The 18,088-nt window shown below is 36.6% G+C and overlaps 2 protein-coding genes across 3 annotated transcripts in view; both read left to right on the top strand.

Moving 5' to 3' along the window:
* The window catches only part of prex1 (phosphatidylinositol-3,4,5-trisphosphate-dependent Rac exchange factor 1), a 90,184-nt gene extending 78,431 nt beyond the window's left edge, over nt 1-11,753 (top strand). For both annotated transcript variants that reach the window (XM_067395007.1, XM_067395005.1), the window contains exons 33-40: nt 152-254; nt 2,843-2,986; nt 3,697-3,811; nt 3,991-4,051; nt 5,631-5,806; nt 6,078-6,180; nt 8,811-8,878; nt 9,007-11,753. In XM_067395007.1, the coding sequence (XP_067251108.1) occupies nt 152-254; nt 2,843-2,986; nt 3,697-3,811; nt 3,991-4,051; nt 5,631-5,806; nt 6,078-6,180; nt 8,811-8,878; nt 9,007-9,049 (813 nt within the window). In that variant the 3' untranslated portion in view covers nt 9,050-11,753. The remainder of the gene's footprint in view (nt 1-151; nt 255-2,842; nt 2,987-3,696; nt 3,812-3,990; nt 4,052-5,630; nt 5,807-6,077; nt 6,181-8,810; nt 8,879-9,006) is intronic.
* Nucleotides 11,754-12,215: 462 nt separating this feature from the next.
* Nucleotides 12,216-18,088, top strand: part of kcnq2a (potassium voltage-gated channel, KQT-like subfamily, member 2a) — a 38,130-nt gene continuing 32,257 nt past the window's right edge. Inside the window, exon 1 of the mRNA XM_067393864.1 lies at nt 12,216-12,511. Coding sequence (XP_067249965.1) covers nt 12,216-12,511 — 296 coding nt within the window. The remainder of the gene's footprint in view (nt 12,512-18,088) is intronic.

The raw sequence follows: 18,088 nt of genomic DNA, 5'->3' as shown, positions 1-18,088 counted from the left end.
AGCAAAAAAGGATTTCTCTGCAACAGGAAACTGTTCTAGTTACATCACAAGTTTCTTCTCCTAGTATGCAGTATTGTTTTAGTCATGTACTCTTCTGCTTCACCATGAAGAACTTGATTATTCGAGGCTCACAAACTGTTTCCTTTAACAGAGAGAAGAGCGAATCATGCTGGAAGATACAAAAGCAGCTCTGCAGGATCTGGAGAAAGTCACGGTGCTGTTTCGCCCACTGGAGAACGAGTACCTCGTCCCAAGTATGACACCACACCACATATATTAACACATGAATTAATAGCTTCTCATTCAGTCCCAACAGAAAAATACATTACTTTTAAATTATGTATTATATTCTTTAATTTGGAGCTATATTTTCGCTAAGCTTATGGCAGACAAATGGAGTTTTGCTGCCAAACTTCCCCTTTAAATAATTTTAATTAACATTAATAATTGATTATTTTAATATGTTTCAAATAGATATATTAATTATATATTTACTTTTATATTTAATGTAATATTGGTATGATTAAATATTTTCTCACTGGGTACCAACCAGTGTTATTTTAGTATTATGTACTTTTATTGTTTTTAATAATATTTTGAATTAGCTTTTTATATTTTTATTTTATTTTTATTTTTTCATTTTAGTTTCATTTTTAGTAATTTTATGTGCTTTTGTTGTTTTTTTTATTAGTTTTTGTTTTTTAATAAATATTTAGGTTTAAATTTATTTGTATTTTTTCCTTAACTCATCTTTGATCACCAAAATTACATATTTAAAGTTTTGCCTGTGAAAAAAATTCTTAATGCCTTAAAATAGAATGAATATGATAATTAGCCCCACCTCCACTCACTCGCATGAGCTCAGACGAAATCCACTCGGTCAACTTACTGAGGAAAACGCTGCACAATGGTATTGCTTTTTACAACATCGGACACATAACGATAAATAATATAATTAGTTTTTTGCTTGACAACGTTATCAAACAGCTAATGCTAAAGCCCACTGGCACATTGACGTGATTGGTTACAAGGTAGTTTGTGACATCAGAAAAACAAGTCTTTGGTTTACTGCAGTTTTAAAGAGAAAATATTCAGCAATGGTGTTGACTTTGAATTTGCACATGGTTTGTCTTAAAGCATATTAAATACACCACATAGACATATAAACAACGTTTAAAAACTTAAAAACAACAGGGTGACTTTAACAATAATAACCCTGGTACCAACATGTTACTGATTACTGAAACTACAGTTAAGTCATTGTTAGCCAGTTAGCCATGTTATTTAGCATTCTGGATTATTAAAGGGGGGGGGGTATCACACACAGTTTCTGCCAATCTCATGCTAATCTTGAGTACCTATAGAGTAACAAAGCATCCTTCATATCTCAGAAAAGTCTTTAGTTTTGTCATATTTATAAAAGATAGATACAGTAAACCGAGTCTTTCCGAAAAAAGCCAAGATCCTGGAGGCGTGTCTGCCGTCATGCTGTGGGCAGAGCTAAAGAGTCACATGAGCGCGCAGCTTCTGCGTAGAGATCGCATGCTAGCTGCTACATCATTATAAATAAAAAGGGAACAAAAACATTTGTGTTGTTTACATTATACGCACCTGCGCGCCGATTGCCGGGAAAACACAGACATCTGATGCAGCTTTACTCACCACCCGAACTGGGACTCGTTTACAAAGTATTCATCACCGAATTCCCGGGAACAAACAAACATACATGCACAACTCCGTTTCTGCCCCGGAAAAACAAACTTAATCCACTGTTCCCTTAACGCTGGGTTCTTTGGGAAGCTGAAAAGGGTAATCTTTCCCTCAGAACCAAAAACACTCCTTTGGTGTGACAGGAGCTGCGTTCCTTTTTTTGGGGTCGCATTTGAAGGTTGCATACGTCATCAAGGATGTCATATTTAAATAAAGTAACCGTAATAAAATTGACTGATATTCATTGTGAGGTTTAAAATAATGTAATTTCTTTCTTACATTGCAATCTAATGGATATTTTTCTTATCAGGGAGAAGTGCCTATACAAGGAATTCCGCTCACTTTTGACGTCATACAAGCCATCCTCGAAAAAAACTCTCAGAAACCAGAAGTAGTGTATTTGGCACAGAAATACTCCATCATTCGTCCAACTTGTGTTTTGAAACTTTGGCCACGTTTAGCATGAGAATGCAACTCTGCAACTCTTTCTCTCAGAATGTCAAAATTAATTAAATAGCATTAATTAATTTTTGCTTAAACAATTTTCCCCCTTAAACAGTTAAAAATAGCAGAAATATTTGTTTTACACATGTATGCTATGTGAAGATGCATTTTGTAAAGCAAACTAAAACAACACCAACAATGACCACAGATTCTTTTCTTTTATAAATAGTTATATTCCCTGTCCCTCCCATTTTCTGATAAATCTTTGTGATTCCAATAAAAAGTGGAAGCCAAAACTTTCATCCTTTTATATAGCAGCACCCCCTCCCCCTCCACACAAACTTACACACACCCTCCAGATGTCCTCTTCAGGAATGTCAGCACAGTTAGCCATGATAGCAGAGCAGCTTTATCTGCCGTCTTCTGTTTTGATTTGAGTGAATCCGAGGGAGGATGTTCTGCTCGGTGGTTTGTTTCTGCTGCAAAGGTGTTTTATCTGTGTTGTACAAATGTGAACAGCTTGGCTTTTGTTTCACACATCTGTGAGGTTTTAACAACGTAATTAACCTGTAGTTTCCCATTGTGACCCCAAACAAGTGTGAAGGAAAAAGGGTTGAAATTGCTTAGACTTTTAAATACTATCTCTTTGTGAATTATGCATCCTTTCGCTCCACTTTTTTTCCCACAGACACATCTGTGCATTACCAGGTGGAAGGCAGTCGGCAGGCCATCAGGGTGACAATGTTCCTGGACAACTGTCATTTCAGTGAGCTGCCAACAAGACTGCAAAACGGAGGCTCTTTGAAGCTTCAATCAGTCCTCTTCACTAGAGGTGGGAGCAGACAAAAGGATAAAAGACTATTTCCATTCTAAATGCGTTTCATTTGTAATTTACAGTTCCAAAACCTAGTGAGCTGCCTACAGAGGCTGTATTTTAAGGGGCCATTTTGACAAAGGTTGGCATTGTAATTATGCTGCCTCTTAAGATTCTAGGCATCATTGCATGTTTCTTTTGAGGAAACGCCTATCCCATAATTCATAGTGATGAGAATAAATCAAGTTTTAGTATCATTGATAAAGTATCTCTGTATAACTGTATAAAAGTATAACTGTAGTAATGACAATAAGTTTGTGTGCACTCAATATTTTTATTTAATACTCATGGAAAAACTATTTAAAGCAGTTGAGTTTCATGTGTAGCAACTGAGTAATGTTCCAAACTGAGGTTCGGATGCTGCTTTAAAAGGTTAAATGCATTATAAGAAATCATACATGTATATCTCAAATCTGAATATAGCCCTGACTTGAAACTTTAAGGTCAATCTTTACTCAGATGTCCATATCACAGCTGTTAGTGTTACAGAGAGCGTGTTGGATATGTATCAGCCCAGAATCAGTCATGCTCATAATGTGCTCATTTAGAGCTAATTAAAGTCACTCTATGTCCTTGATGAGTCTTGGTCTCCATCTAGAGGTACTTTGAGAGCATTACAGCACTGGGGAAAGCATGAAGTTCACCTGCATTTTCTTACCCTTTATCAGGGTTGGAGAAGCCAGAGGGTGTGGTGTCTCAGGATTTTGTTGCCATGGAAGAGTTTCAGCAGCGCACAAATGCTCTATCACTGGAGAAGGTCAAAAGTTATTACCGCAAACTCAGGTACAATCCCCTTTTGGTGGCATTTGGGCAAAATACTAAGTGACTGACCTTACATATCTTAAAGTGTTAAACATCTTATTTCTTAAGTAAATAAATGTTAAGCAAATAAATGCTTAATTGGCAAAAAAGTGCTTTAAAGGTTATTATATGTGCTTATGCAATGTTTTTTTTTTCTTCAGGGCTTTTTATCTGGAGAAATCAAATTCAGACTCAAATTCCACAGCCATGAAAATAGACCAGGTTGGTTGAGAGATATTTTTGCACTACCTTTCAACAGTTTGGTCAGTAAGATTTATATTTTTTTAGCAGCAAGGATGCATTGAAGGTGCCCTAGATTCAAAAATTGAATTTACCTTGGCATAGTTGAATAACAATAGTTCAGTACATGGAAAAGACATACAGTGAGTCTCAAACTCCATTGTTTCCTCCTTCTTATATAAATCTCATTTGTTTAAATGACCTCCGAAGAACAGGCGAATCTCAACATAACACTGACTGTTACGTAACAGTCGGGATCATAAATATGTACGCCCCCAATATTTGAATATGCCAGCCCATGTTCCCAACATTATGAAAGGCATTAGACAAGGGCAGAACAGACTAGGTAAGCAAGCAAGGACAATAGCAAAAAATGGCAGATGGAGCGACAATAACTGACATGATCCATGATATCATGATATTTTTAGTGATGTTTGTAAATTGTCTTTCTAAATGTTTCGTTAGCATGTTGCTAATGTACTGTTAAATGTGGTTAAAGTTACCATCGTTTCTTACTGTATTCACTGAGACAAGAGCCATCGCTATTTTCATTTTTAAACACTTGCAGTCTGTATAATTCATAAACACAACTTCATTCTTTATAAATCTCTCCAACAGTGTGTAATGTTAGCTTTAGCCACAGAGCATAGCCTCAAACTCATTCAGAATCAATGTAAACATCAAAATAAACACTGTACTTACGTGATTAGACATGCTGCATGACGAACACTTTGTAAAGATCCATTTTGAGGGTTATATTAGCTGTTTGAACTTTTTTTTATGTTGTTCAAGGCAAGCGCGAGCTCTTGGGGCATGGAGCACCAGATTTAAAGGGCCACACACCATGAATCGGCTCATTTCTAATTGTGCCCCAAAATATGCAGTTAAAAAAATGAATTAAAAAAAATCTATGGGGTATTTTGAGCTGAAACTTCACAGACACATTCAGGGGACACCTTAGACTTATATTACATCTTTTAAAAAAAGTTCTAGGGCACCTTTAAACTGATCGAAAGTGACAGTAAAGGTATTTATATTGTTACAAAAGATTTCTGATTAAAATAAATGATGTTCTTTTGAACTTTCTATTCATAAAAGAATCCTGACAAGTGCTGTATCATGGTTTACACAAAAATATTAAGCAACACAACTGTTCTTAACATTGATAGTAATAAGAAATGTTTCTTGAACATCAAATCAGCATATTAGAATGATTTCTAAAGGATCATGTGACAATAAGGACTGAAAATTCAGCTTTGCCATCACAATAAATTACATTTTAAAATTTGTTCAAATAGAAAAGGTTTTTTTTATATATATATAAAAAATCATAGTATTTCACAGTATTCCTGCTTTTACTGTATTTTAGGTCAAATAAATGCAGCCCTGGTGAGAAGAGACTTTTTAAAGAAAAAAAAAATCATATTCGTGTATGCACTGGAATTCCTGTACAGACCAACAAGAAAAGAATTAAAATGCAGAAAGCAATGCATATAAATGTTTTGATTAAAGATGTTTAAAATAAGAACTTTTAAATCGGTTTCATGTAATCTTTTTCCAGCTCCTCCGGCCACTCAACACCTTGGATGACCTCTGTCGGCTCATGCAGTCATATATGAATGTAAAACCGGGCTCTGCGGGTCAGCCCTCTGGTGTCAGTGTTCTGCTGGTGTCCTCCGAGCTCTGCAACCGGCTGGGGGCCTGTCAAATCACCATGTGTGCCACTGGGATGCAGAGGTATCTGCAGTAAAATGTTCATGTTGCTCTAGATAGTCAGTCGTAAATCCACAGGTCAAATTGAGTGTGTGCTCATCTTTAAGCCTCTTACTACTGAAGTGGAGCCACAGTCAATTTTCTGCTGTAAACTGTATTTTATTTTGACTTTCTATTTTTTCGCTCATATGTGCATCTAATCCATGTAATTTGTATCCTAGGTTACCGCTACAGTGAGATAAATCTATAACAGATTGTCTAAACCACCTCTGACTAAGGTTTTTGTCTTGTGTAGGTGTACTCTGACTGTGTCATTGGAGCAGGCCATTACTCTAGCCAGAAACCACGGCCTCATGCCCCGCTGCCTAATGCAGACCATGGACATCATGCGTAAACAGGTACAGTTTATGACATATAATTCAAACTGTTCACCTAATGTCATTAAAACTTATAAAACTTTGTAAAATCAATCCAGTGTTTGGTAGAAAATGTTGTCTATTTAGAAAATTACTGGGACCCTATAATGCACACCAGCTGCCGAAGACTAACTACAACATGTTTTTGATCCTCTTCTATGTCCATTAATGAGTTTACTAACTCTGAAGCATATTATATTGGACAGTGATGGTTTTAACTCCTTTTGGTCTCTTTACTTTTCAGTGAATTGAAATGAAAAGGTTTTTTAATCAAGTGAGGCCAGAATATATACATATTTGCCAATTCGGATGAAAACTGAGAGAAAAAAAAAGATGTTTAAATTGACAAAGTTCCTTCCCTCTAGTTAGGAAACTGAAACATGAATCACTGAACTACACATGATCCAAAGATTTCTAGGAAACGTTTCAAACATTATTGATCATTTATATGAAAGTTTCATATGTTTTGAGAGAATAACTCCAAAACTGGCACTGACATATGGACTGTTCTGTTGGCTGCCTTAGACTAGCATTATTTGAGAATCCAAATAATATGAAAAACCATAGCAGATACAATACATGCCTACACTCCTTCAGAGCTTGACCTCTGACTAACATATCAATAAATATATGTAGGCAAGTAGTATAAAGGTTAAACAAGGTTTATAATGGGACATTTGTGCAACAAAAAAACAGTATAGAGGGTATGCATTGACGTCACTTTCCACGCTCCCTAAGCTGGACTGAGTAGCAAAAGAGCTGCTGTGTGACTGGATTTAATAGTGGAAACTGTGAAAACATGAGTAAAAAAACAATTACACTAAAGGTTGGGCTCGATATTGTTCCTTACAACTTCACAAAGAAACCTAATCCATGGATATTGACATGCAGCCAGGAATCGTGTTTCCTGACATTTAGATGTGTCTGATTTCAACACCACAGAAATACATAAAGCAAATCTGCCTGTGAATACTTTATATAAATACAGTATAGGTCTAAATATGAGTGATCACTTATATCAACATGTGTGTATATATATATATATATATATATATATATATATATATATATATATATATATATATATATATATATATATATATATATATATATATATATATATACAGTACAGTCCAAAAGTTTGGAACCACTAAGATTTTAATGTTTTTAAAAGAAGTTTCGTCTGCTTACCAAGGCTACATTTATTTAATTAAAAATACAGAAAAAAACAGTAATATTGTGAAATATTATTACAATTTAAAATAACTGTGTACTATTTAAATATATTTGACAAAGTAATTTATTCCTGTGATGCAAAGCTGAATTTTCAGCATCGTTACTCCACAGTCTTCAGTGTCACATGACCCTTCAGAAATCACTCTAATATGCTGATTTGCTGCTCAATAAACATTTATGATTATTATCAATGTTGAAAACAGTTGTGTACTTTTTTTTTCAGAATTCCTTGATGAATAGAAAGTTCAAAAGAACAGCATTTATCTGAAATACAAAGCTTCTGTAGCATTATACACTACCGTTCAAAAGTTTGGGGTCAGTAAGAATTTTTTTTTTTTTTTTAAAGAAATTAAAGAAATTAATACTTTTATTCAGCAAGGATGCATTAAATCAATCAAAAGTGGCAGTAAAGACATTTATAATGTTACAAAAGATTTCAGATAAACACTGTTCTTTTGAACTTTCTATTCACCAAATAATCCTGAAAAAAAAATATTGTACACATATATTTTGTACAATTGTACACATTAAATGTTTCTTGAGCAGCAGATCAGCATATTAGAATGATTTCTGAAGGATCATGTGACACTGAAGACTGGAGTAATGATGCTGAAAATTCAGCTTTGCATCACAGGAATAAATTACTTTGTGAAATATATTCAAATAGAAAACAGTTATTTTAAATTGTAATTTATTACAATTTTACTGTTTTTACTTTATACACAATATTACTGTTTTTACTGTATTTTTAATTAAATAAATGTAGCCTTGGTGAGCAGATGAAACTTCTATATATATATATCGTTCATGTTGCTCTAGTTCATATATATCGTCATATTTTCCAGCCCTAAAACTTGTATAGTTTTTGTCAGTGTTTATTTAAAAACGCCCAATTATGCAGAATATAAGATGGTAAATATTCAATTGATAAGTTGTGAATATAATATATAACAATACAATATAAAGGGAATGAATTTACTCCAAAATCCAACATTTTGACACAAAATGATAACTGCAAATCCACTTTTGCTGCCTAGAGTCCAGTTGTTTCTGTGAATTGCAGCGATCCATTTGCTTCTTTTTTTTCTGTAGCTTTCGGCAGTCTGTAAAATTATACCTCAGATTTCTTGGCAAATCTATTTGTACAGTCAATCGCAAAGCTCTTTCCTGTTTTGGATGTGTTTTGTGTGTTTTTCGTGGCATTTATGCTGAAAAACCCATGCTGCCACTCTTTTTGCCACTCAAAAACGGTCAAAACGGCCGACGGTGGCGTCACGTGCATACCCTCTATACACACAAAGAAACAGTTCAGTGTGTTTGGGAATATGAAGCCTTCAGCTATTCTGACAGAAAATAATAATTATCTTTATTCACAGGGAACCAGAGTGGAGATTTCTGCCAAAAATCTCAGAGTAATGGACCAGATGCCACCTTCGGCTCCCAGGTATTGCCGACTTTTGCTATTTAAAGACCTCACTGACATTAAAAATTAAAAAAATATTATTCCTACTTTGACTTTAGAGTTGAATGAAACTTCTACAGTAGCTAAACCCATTTTAATCCTCATCACAGGCTCTTCAGGTTGTGTTTACCCCCCTCTGATGGAGATCTTTGAATGAAGTGATGTCCGTCTCTCAGGCCTTCTAGATTCTGGGAGATATCAAGACTGGCTTATTATTTTGAGACTATGCCTCAGCACATCTCAACTCCCGCCCCAGCCTCATCCAGAGAGGTCCGGCTAAGGTCAACACGATGAGGAATGAGAAGAGTCCGGCCACCTTTATCGCCTGCTCTGGCAGCTGAGAAAATCGCTAATGCTAACGATGCTAATCTTGGCTAGCAGTGTCTGCTCACATTGCGACATTGTTTGGTGTCCTAATGGATCAGGACTGGCATGTGAATGGCTAAATCTAAGCTGTATTATCTCTTCCTTTGCCGTTGACTGCAATCTTGTGTCAGAAAAGTAGGGTGGTTTGGTCTGGATGGCGACGTTAAGTTCAGATATGTGGTGATTATGTGCAATTACTGTAGCTTAGCATGAGTGTGTCTGCTGTGTCATGAAAGGTGGTGCCCTCAGAGAGTTGTTGCTTTTCTCCCACTTGTATCAGGTATTAAGAAAGTACTGAAATCATTCCAGCCTACATGGACCAGTTTCAAAATCTTAATTCTTATCCGTTGTCGTGTTTTATTCTGTTTAACAGCACAGTTTTATTGTGAACTTCTATCAACAACGCATTTAAAGGATAACAGGGAAACAGACGGAGGCTATCAGCTTCTCAAACAGTGCAAAAAGATTTCACTGTAATCAAAATGTTGATTTTGAAGACTGAAACAACTTATTGATCAACTTATAAAAATTCACAATAATGTCTGCTCGTCCCTGGTGTAAAGCACTTTGAATCAATGCCGTGTTACAGTGTGTGACTGTTCTGGGGAGCTGCTTTATGCGGCTGTTTGGAAAAGCACAATAAAAAAAAGCTTGTGTTCTTCAGTGTTTGTTAAACGTAATGTACATTGTAAAAGAAACGCAAAGGGATCATTTGAAGAATGACTAGATATAGTAGAATTTTATTGAAGTTTTGTATTTAGGTAAATATATATGTATCAGAGGGATAAGCATATGCTCTTTGGGAACAGCAGTGCTATAATTTAAAGAGTATTAATAATGTTAAAACAAATATAATATTGTACATCTTTCATTTTGTATACTTAATGTATATTTGGATAGGAAACTTTCTTGTGCTTTTACACATTGCGTTCAGTATTTAAATTTCTAACTGCGGCTGTGTGGTCAGTAACCGAGTAGGCCTGGATTAGTTTAGTTAGTTAAGCTAGTATACGGGGCTTTTGTCAATTTGTTTTTAGATATGTATTATGTTACATTCAATAATCCTGACAGTTGACATTATTTGCTCAAATTTGACAATTTTAGAGAAAGAAGCAAAGATTTGAGTAAATATTGTCACTTTAGTGACAATAATGCAACAAAGCATAATGTAATAATCTTATTCAGGTGTTCATCATCGTGTTTTTATTGTAGCTCAGAACACGTCAGTGTCTGCTACATGCATGGAAGTTAGAGTTTTACATGTATTGATGCTAAAATATTTTAGAAATAATACTTGAATTTATGCTAATATTTTTTTTTTTCATACAGTATATATCCAAATTGAAGGCTAGTGCTGGCAAAATGCACATGTATTATTAATTGGATTTTAACATTTTATTTGGTCCTCAAAGCAAACTGGAAACAAGTGTTTTTAATCCACAGAATCTGTGCAGTGTGTTTATTGTATGTTTTGATGGTCCTCATTGTTGCTTGTTTCTATGCTTTATAATGTCCACATGAATCTTATCATTTCTGTATGATAAACCTAAATCTAGTAAAACCCAAAGACGTAGCATTAGCATTAGCATGTTCCTATCACTGTATATTAAAATCTCAGGTTTCTGCACCATCTTGGTCCATTATTGTGCGATTAGCTTCCCATTTCAAGAGACTGTACAATTTAACATCACTAATGAATCAGCCGAAACATAGTATGCACGCATTGAATTTTTTTTTTTTTTTTTTTCAGTACTATTTTATGTTTATATCGCCAATTTTTAACTTCTTGCCTCAAATTCAAGTGTACTTTTAGCTCAAAGAGCGGAAAATATTCAATGGTGCTCGCAAATCAAGCCTTTCCTTTGGGGGCCTTAGTTTGTTAGCCTTTACCTCCTATTTTTTGTTTTTGATTTCAAAATCATTTTCTTAATCTTCCAGATTCTGATTGTTCCTAATAATAAGAGCAGTTTAATCAAAACCTCACTGGTGGAGTGAAGGAGTAGATCTAATCTGCATCTGCAAGTATTTAACTTATAGTTTATATTAATGTTTGACTGTGAAGTCTCTCTATGTCTTTCATGCTGTCCTGAACTGTGCATTATGGATCTTACATTTTCCCCTACTGGTAATGTAAGCATATATCCAGGTGTTTTTAACTCGATGTTGAATTAAAAGCATTGTATAAAGTTCTCCTTTCCTAGGTAATGTAATCATATGTCTTATATATTTCGATCCTCCATGAGTAGAATTGAGATAAAACCGAGGACCTGTGGTAAATAAATCCAGGGGCCCCATATAGCCTCAGAATTGTCTAGCCTCGGATGTAAATTGTCTTGTACCCTAAAGCTCAATGTGTGTCCCTCCTTTGCGAATGCAGCCCTAATGACATGATTTCATTAGCACCCTTCAGTCTGACTGGAGTAAACAATTAGTTCTCTTAATGAAGCTCTGTTAGGTTTGTCTTTATGCTGTATTTAATGCATTGCTAATATCGAACAAAATAAAAGAGTATCTGTTTATAAATTACCTCTGAACTGTCATTGAGAGATTATTTTGTTTTAGAATGCTTTATAGTTTTGCTTCAGGTAAACGTCCCCTTTTAAATGACAACAACAACCTGGAATAAGCTTCTTCTCGTTTGGAGGGGCGTTAAGGATTTAGCAAAGTTCTCTTTCCTTTCTTGAATGATTTAGCTAGCTTTCTAATTATTTAGTACTTGAAACAATTTGTCACATCAGCCCCTTCATCCAAAACCTGACTGCTGAAACATTAAATACAGAGGCTCGTGTAAGAGCCGGAAGACGTAAAGATAAAGGACTACCCATTGCAGTTTCGCCTTAGCGTTTCAATTGGCTTTTAGTACGAGACCACCGCACTACAGAACACACCCCGGTTCGGCAATGTCTGCCCACGACTACTTTACACACTCGTTTGGATCTGTCAAACTGTAAGGATGGTGAAAAAAACCGCCAACGGCGAAGTTTATCACCCTTCGTCAGGGGAGAAGAAACTGAAAGTCGGCTTTGTGGGACTGGACCCCGGGGCTGCGGAGACGAGCCGAGACGGGGCACTTCTCATCGCCGGTTCCGATAGCACAAAACGGGGCAGCATCCTGTGCAGACCGAGGTCCAGCATCTCCAGGGGGAGCAAAGCTCACAAAAGAAACGCGCGTTATCGCAGACTGCAAAATTTCCTTTACAATGCACTGGAAAGACCCCGGGGCTGGGCGTTCATTTACCACGCTTATGTGTGAGTATGTGATTCGTGTTACTGCGCGGCGTGGGAATCACCCACCTTACCGACAGACATGCTGCTGTGCTGCACCGCCCAGAATGCTGAAAGTTTGAGATATTGTCGGCCTGCCTGCCTGCAGCTTTTGTCGCAGAGCGTCAGTGCGAAAATATGTAAAAGTTTGTCTGTATAGTTATGTCAAAGATTCATTCAGAATCAGACCGCCAAATCAGCTTTTCACAGCTGTGCATCTTTCATATAACCTGGGACGTTGGGAAGTGTTCAGAGTATTAATGATGCATACTGTAGACTCGAAGCAGTGCACACACAGTATCATCAGGCAGCGGTTTCAGCACCGGTCAGCTCCTGTACCGCGTCAGCGCGCTCGTGTTTGCTCCACACAACACCGGCAACAATTTGTGATGCATGCCAGGGGGAAAACAATTCCAGTGGAGCAAACGGGGGCGTCGCTGGGGTGTAGGAACGATCTGGAAACTGAAAGTGAGGGGGCATATTTTAAACATTATCGGTCTAGCTTATGAATATTGATGAGGTGATGTTTCGAGAACTTTCGAGAAAATGATTGGCTGAAAGGCACCAAGAGCAGGTAGACGCGTTCAAAAGTGGTTAGACAACTGAATATAGGGGAATAATGTTCTATCGAGACATTCTTTAAAAGTTTAAGTAGGACTACTTTTACATTGCCTTGCGTCTTAAACTTGGCGGTCATGGCGCTAGACCATGAAAAATACACACGTCAACTCAAAAGACAGACTTCTGTATCGAATTAACAGACGCAAAACGAGTGTTTCTGACGACGAGAAACGTTTTTTGTCTGCTGTTTAAATTAAAACCAGTGCTTGGGTCACATGAATCGGCCAGCGAGTCGGTCTGAATCGGTTCGCGATTCAGTCTGAATCATTCGAACAGCTGAGCTCACTCACACACTGAATCGTGTACTAGCCTTTCAGGACATCGATAACAAAAACAGAGCTGGATGAAGTGGATATTTACCTAAATTAATTGAAACGCATGCCGAAAACCTACTGTATGAAGAAAACCTGTAATCACGCTTGCGTGGTCTACAACCACAGGTACATTTAGTTTACATTTCCAACCAAATGAGGATCAAAACAATACACAAAGTACCAAGCAACTGACATTACTACTATTGTTGTTGTACATATGTAGCTTGTACTGTAAATACTATGTACTTGAATGTAGGGTAGATGTAGTTAATGTGTACAGTACGTAAATTACTGTTTACTTAGAAAATATGGCAGGCCTAACGTGAAATGCTCTAACAACAAGTTGCTGTAGAAACACTACTCAAGTAGCCTACTTCTGTTAGTAGGCTAAATTGACCCTTTGCAGGGAGTTTGATTGACAAGCGTTCTAACCAATCAGAACACCGAATCCGCCATTTTGTCCGACAAAGCAGAGTTAGAAGATTAACCTCGGTGGATTTTTAACTTGAAAAATGTTGTATATTGACGTCTTTCCGCGTTTGAAACAACATTTCTTCTCATGTTCATTCATGTTTATTTGATGCTATACATGAATTCTAGTAGTAAGAGATATGATCGGGTTACGAGCCTCTGACACACTAAAGCAATCTGTCACGACACGTTAAATAGCCACAAAACGGTTTTTATTGTTTGAATTTCTTAAAAAACTACACAGTTTGAAAGCTGGGACTTTATTTAATATCATAAGTAACCTGCTCTGTCTTGTCTGTCAGTGTCCTCTTTGCTCCATGATGTAATTCACTGCGTGTGACTTGACAGCGCCACGGCTTGTCGGACAAAGCAACAGTAACTAAGGGAGGCGGGTCTTTGCGAAGGGTCAATTGGAACCAGAATCAAATAAGATCCTTCTGGATAAAATTAATTTCCCCATTGATTGTTTTCATTCTTTGAATCCTGCTGGATATTGTATATTATTAATGAGTAAGTCGCATATCGTGGCCGCATTACCACCTCTGGTGTGCATTATTTTCTAAGAATTCAATGGCCCATCGTCAATTGTTCAGCTTAGCCTATACTACGGTTACCTACCTACTTACACCTGTAGACACTGTTCAGATGTTGTATTTCAAGACATTTGTCAGGTTTTTGTCCTTAAAACACTCTTGTGTGTGTGTAATTTCTTACGCATCTCACCCCAAGCCTCCTTTGCTAATTCCAAAACTTCATTTCAGAGCTAGTAACGGAGGCTTGAGCCTCGATAGCAGACTAAAGGCAGGAGCACACCATGCTGACGGTCGGCCGTAGGGCAGTTTTTGGTTAAGTTTTCTCAGTGTGTTCCGCACCGTCGGCTTAAAGGTGCAATATGTAATATTTTTGCAGTAACATATCCAAAGACCACTAGGCCAGTGTTATATATTTTGTTCACTTAAGTACTTACAATATCCAGGGATGCAAACACATCAGGGGTGAAAAAGGTGAGAAAGATTTGAGATATCCCCCCCCCCCCCCCCCCAAAAAAAAAAACAAAACAAAAAAAAAATTATATTATAACTATATTTAATATTCATATGGATTTATGAGTTGAGTATGTGCGCCAAAGCTGCGCAGATTACATAAACTTCGCCAGCATATTGAGTGAACATAATTTGTGAAACACAACCTGCCAAATTGCCTAGGTATTGATTTGACATCGTTACCCTCCACAGTTGGCTTTTACCTGCATTTTACAGGTCTTCATTTCAAACCCTGTCATTATGAAATTGCACAGAACATCTTGTGTGTGTAAAAGCAAACTCTTTCATTATGTTATGATAATATAGTATAGTAGAGTTCAACTAAAGTTGAATTCGTTGGCAAAATGGCAATTTTATTAGCGTTATACAAATTGTATTTGGAATAATAAAAAGTATGTTCGATTAAGTTATTAAATTTTTTTTTTGACAACTGAGAACACGGTGATTCTCATGATTTAATTCACCGTGACCCTGTCCAAAATTTCTTCCCGAGTCTTACCCCTATTCTTTGCACCATCCGTTGAAATGGAGACCACATGCCCCAAGATTCTGCGCTCAAATGTGGCATCATCAAGCTACGCCTTTGTTTTGAATAGGCCTCTAGTGGACAGAATTCTTACATACTGCACCTTTAAGTTGGTCCTCGTCAGCTTTTTTTGGCTGATTCGACATGCGGCGTTGGACAATCGACAATCGATGTCGGAGTTCCTTGGGCCATCTGATCATTCTGATTGGCTGTTCAGCTACTGCCACCTGCTGGTACAGAAAGGCATTTAATCTTACGCAGGCGCAGAACAGACTCTCTACTTGGCCGTTGGCTGTCGAGGGTCGGTTTGGTGTGTCAGGGCAACTTTGGACCCAGAAGCTGCCAACGTGAGCCAACCTGCAGTCTGCTTTCGTCGCCGCTAGTTCGTTGGCATCGGCTAGGTGTGTTCCTGCCTTAATACAGTTATTAACGCAGTTGAGAGAGAGAGAGAGAGAATAAGTATGTGAATTTTAGCCTACCTGAGTCTGTGCGTCTCTCACGGCAGCAGTGTCTCAATAGCAAAGTTTATCTACCTCAAGAACTGCACATTTATTACTTTTGCTGGTGAGAAATGTCATGTAGCTTTTAAGTTGCCAAACTATTTTACTGATTAATTCATCAGAAAGTGCGTGTGAGTGTCCGTACTATACAGTACTGACGTGTGTACATTTGATTTCAAGAGAGAGAGCAGGAGGGAGTATGCAATAAAATGCATTTTGTGGCAAAAACCATGACAATAATTTGTCGTTTTCATCCTATTGTTTGCTATATTTATTTGCTTGGTCGGTGTCGTTGTGGGTTTTGTTTCTTTTGTAGTTGTAGGCTGTAAGGACAGACTAAAATAATTGAAATCGTTTGGCGAAGTGATATGGAAATGCAATGCGGTCAAGACCTGCTAGAACTACTTTAGCCGTGCGTTTCTCTGAAAATAATTGCACGCCTTAGAACACTGAACCGCAGAACCATACGTCATGACAGTCTGCAGCGCCAGACCGACAGTCTGAGGGCGGAAGTGGGCAGAGCAAATGTATCTTCATAGGCATTGCTTCCATTTTTTAGCGTTTTAAAGTTTAAAATCATGTTAATGTCAAATATTTTATTAAAACAATCTAACTGAAGTGATAGATATGTACACACACAAATATGGAGAACGAGAAATGACTTAAGTATAAATAAATAAATATATAAATATATAAATGCTGAATTAAATGAATAAATGTAGAACTACATAAGTAAATAAATGAATGAATGAATAAATAAATTCAGATATACATAGATTAATAAATAAATGTAGAAATAGATAAATAAATTAATAAATAAATAAATGCAGACATGCATAAATGAATGAATACTTAAATAAATAATTTTGTCTAAATTGTCATTTTTAATTGTTATTTTTGTACCATTAGTGTTATACTACATTTTTTCTACATTTATTTATTCATACATTTATTTATGTATTTCTGTGTATGTATGTTAATAAGGTAGGTGGACCTAACCTCTCTCAATGCAGGATTGATTAAACAGGATCGTTATCGTTACGGCTGTACTACTGTGGATACTAGTTCTGTTAAATATGGTGGGTTTTTAAGTATCATCACTTTGCGTTTAATAGCAAATGATATAGATCATGCACCAAGCGACTACCTTCTGTTTCGTTTGGAACATGTAGTCGATGATTTAGTTCAGCTCAGTGCTGATATGGATGTAGACGAACATGGGACGTCCACCATACCGTTTACTGTTGCCTCCATAATCAAATCGTACAGCTGACAGAATGTTATAAATGACCTTATCCAATGCTGTGCCATCCTTTTACGAATTGTTCTCTCGCACACTCCAAATAAATTAGCTATATCTCCAGCGGTGTGTCCCAAAAGGAGGTGTGCCTCGATTACATGCAAAGGTAAAAGGTAAGGTGGACGTCCTAAGTTTGTCTCCATTTCGGAGCGCATGTGAAGCTGGCCTGCTGCATCTTGAGGAGCCATTTTTCGATAGTACAAAATACACATTACACAGTTGTACACTAGATTACATGAATTTAGCAAATTCAGATCCATTAAACCTAAAAAAAAAACACAAAAGTTATTTAATTTTAATAAGTAGCAAAAGCATCATATACTAGCTGTGCTCTACTCTAAAAAATTACAAAATCAAAGAGAGTAAATTGAAAAATCTGTGAACAAAATTGAAATAAATTGATCTGTGGCTCCTTCATGAGTGAAGGGTACAAACAAATGGGATGAAATGTTGGAAGTGTATAACAATACGTGTTGTAGTCAGGATGTAGCATAGCATGTATAATAAAGTTTTGACATTCTGTTTTTCTCATGTTTATATATTGGAGGTATAAATCATATCCTGTCACTAATGAAATTAATTAATCGTGTTCAGTTTAAATTTTTTTTAAAAGGCAAGCAGTTTTCACACTGCACTTAACCCAGGGTTATCGTCGTTCTAAACACCACTTTTAACCGTGGATAAAGTAACACTTGTATATTTACATGCTTTTGACAGTCACAGAAATACTGTGCTTTGTATATAAATAGAAAATTCAGCATTGGAAAGAAAAAACAACAAATGCTGA

The sequence above is a fragment of the Chanodichthys erythropterus genome, chromosome 9 (assembly GCF_024489055.1).
Source record: "Chanodichthys erythropterus isolate Z2021 chromosome 9, ASM2448905v1, whole genome shotgun sequence".
In the NCBI taxonomy this organism is placed as follows: domain Eukaryota; kingdom Metazoa; phylum Chordata; class Actinopteri; order Cypriniformes; family Xenocyprididae; genus Chanodichthys; species Chanodichthys erythropterus.
This window is presented reverse-complemented; position numbering and strand designations above follow the sequence as displayed.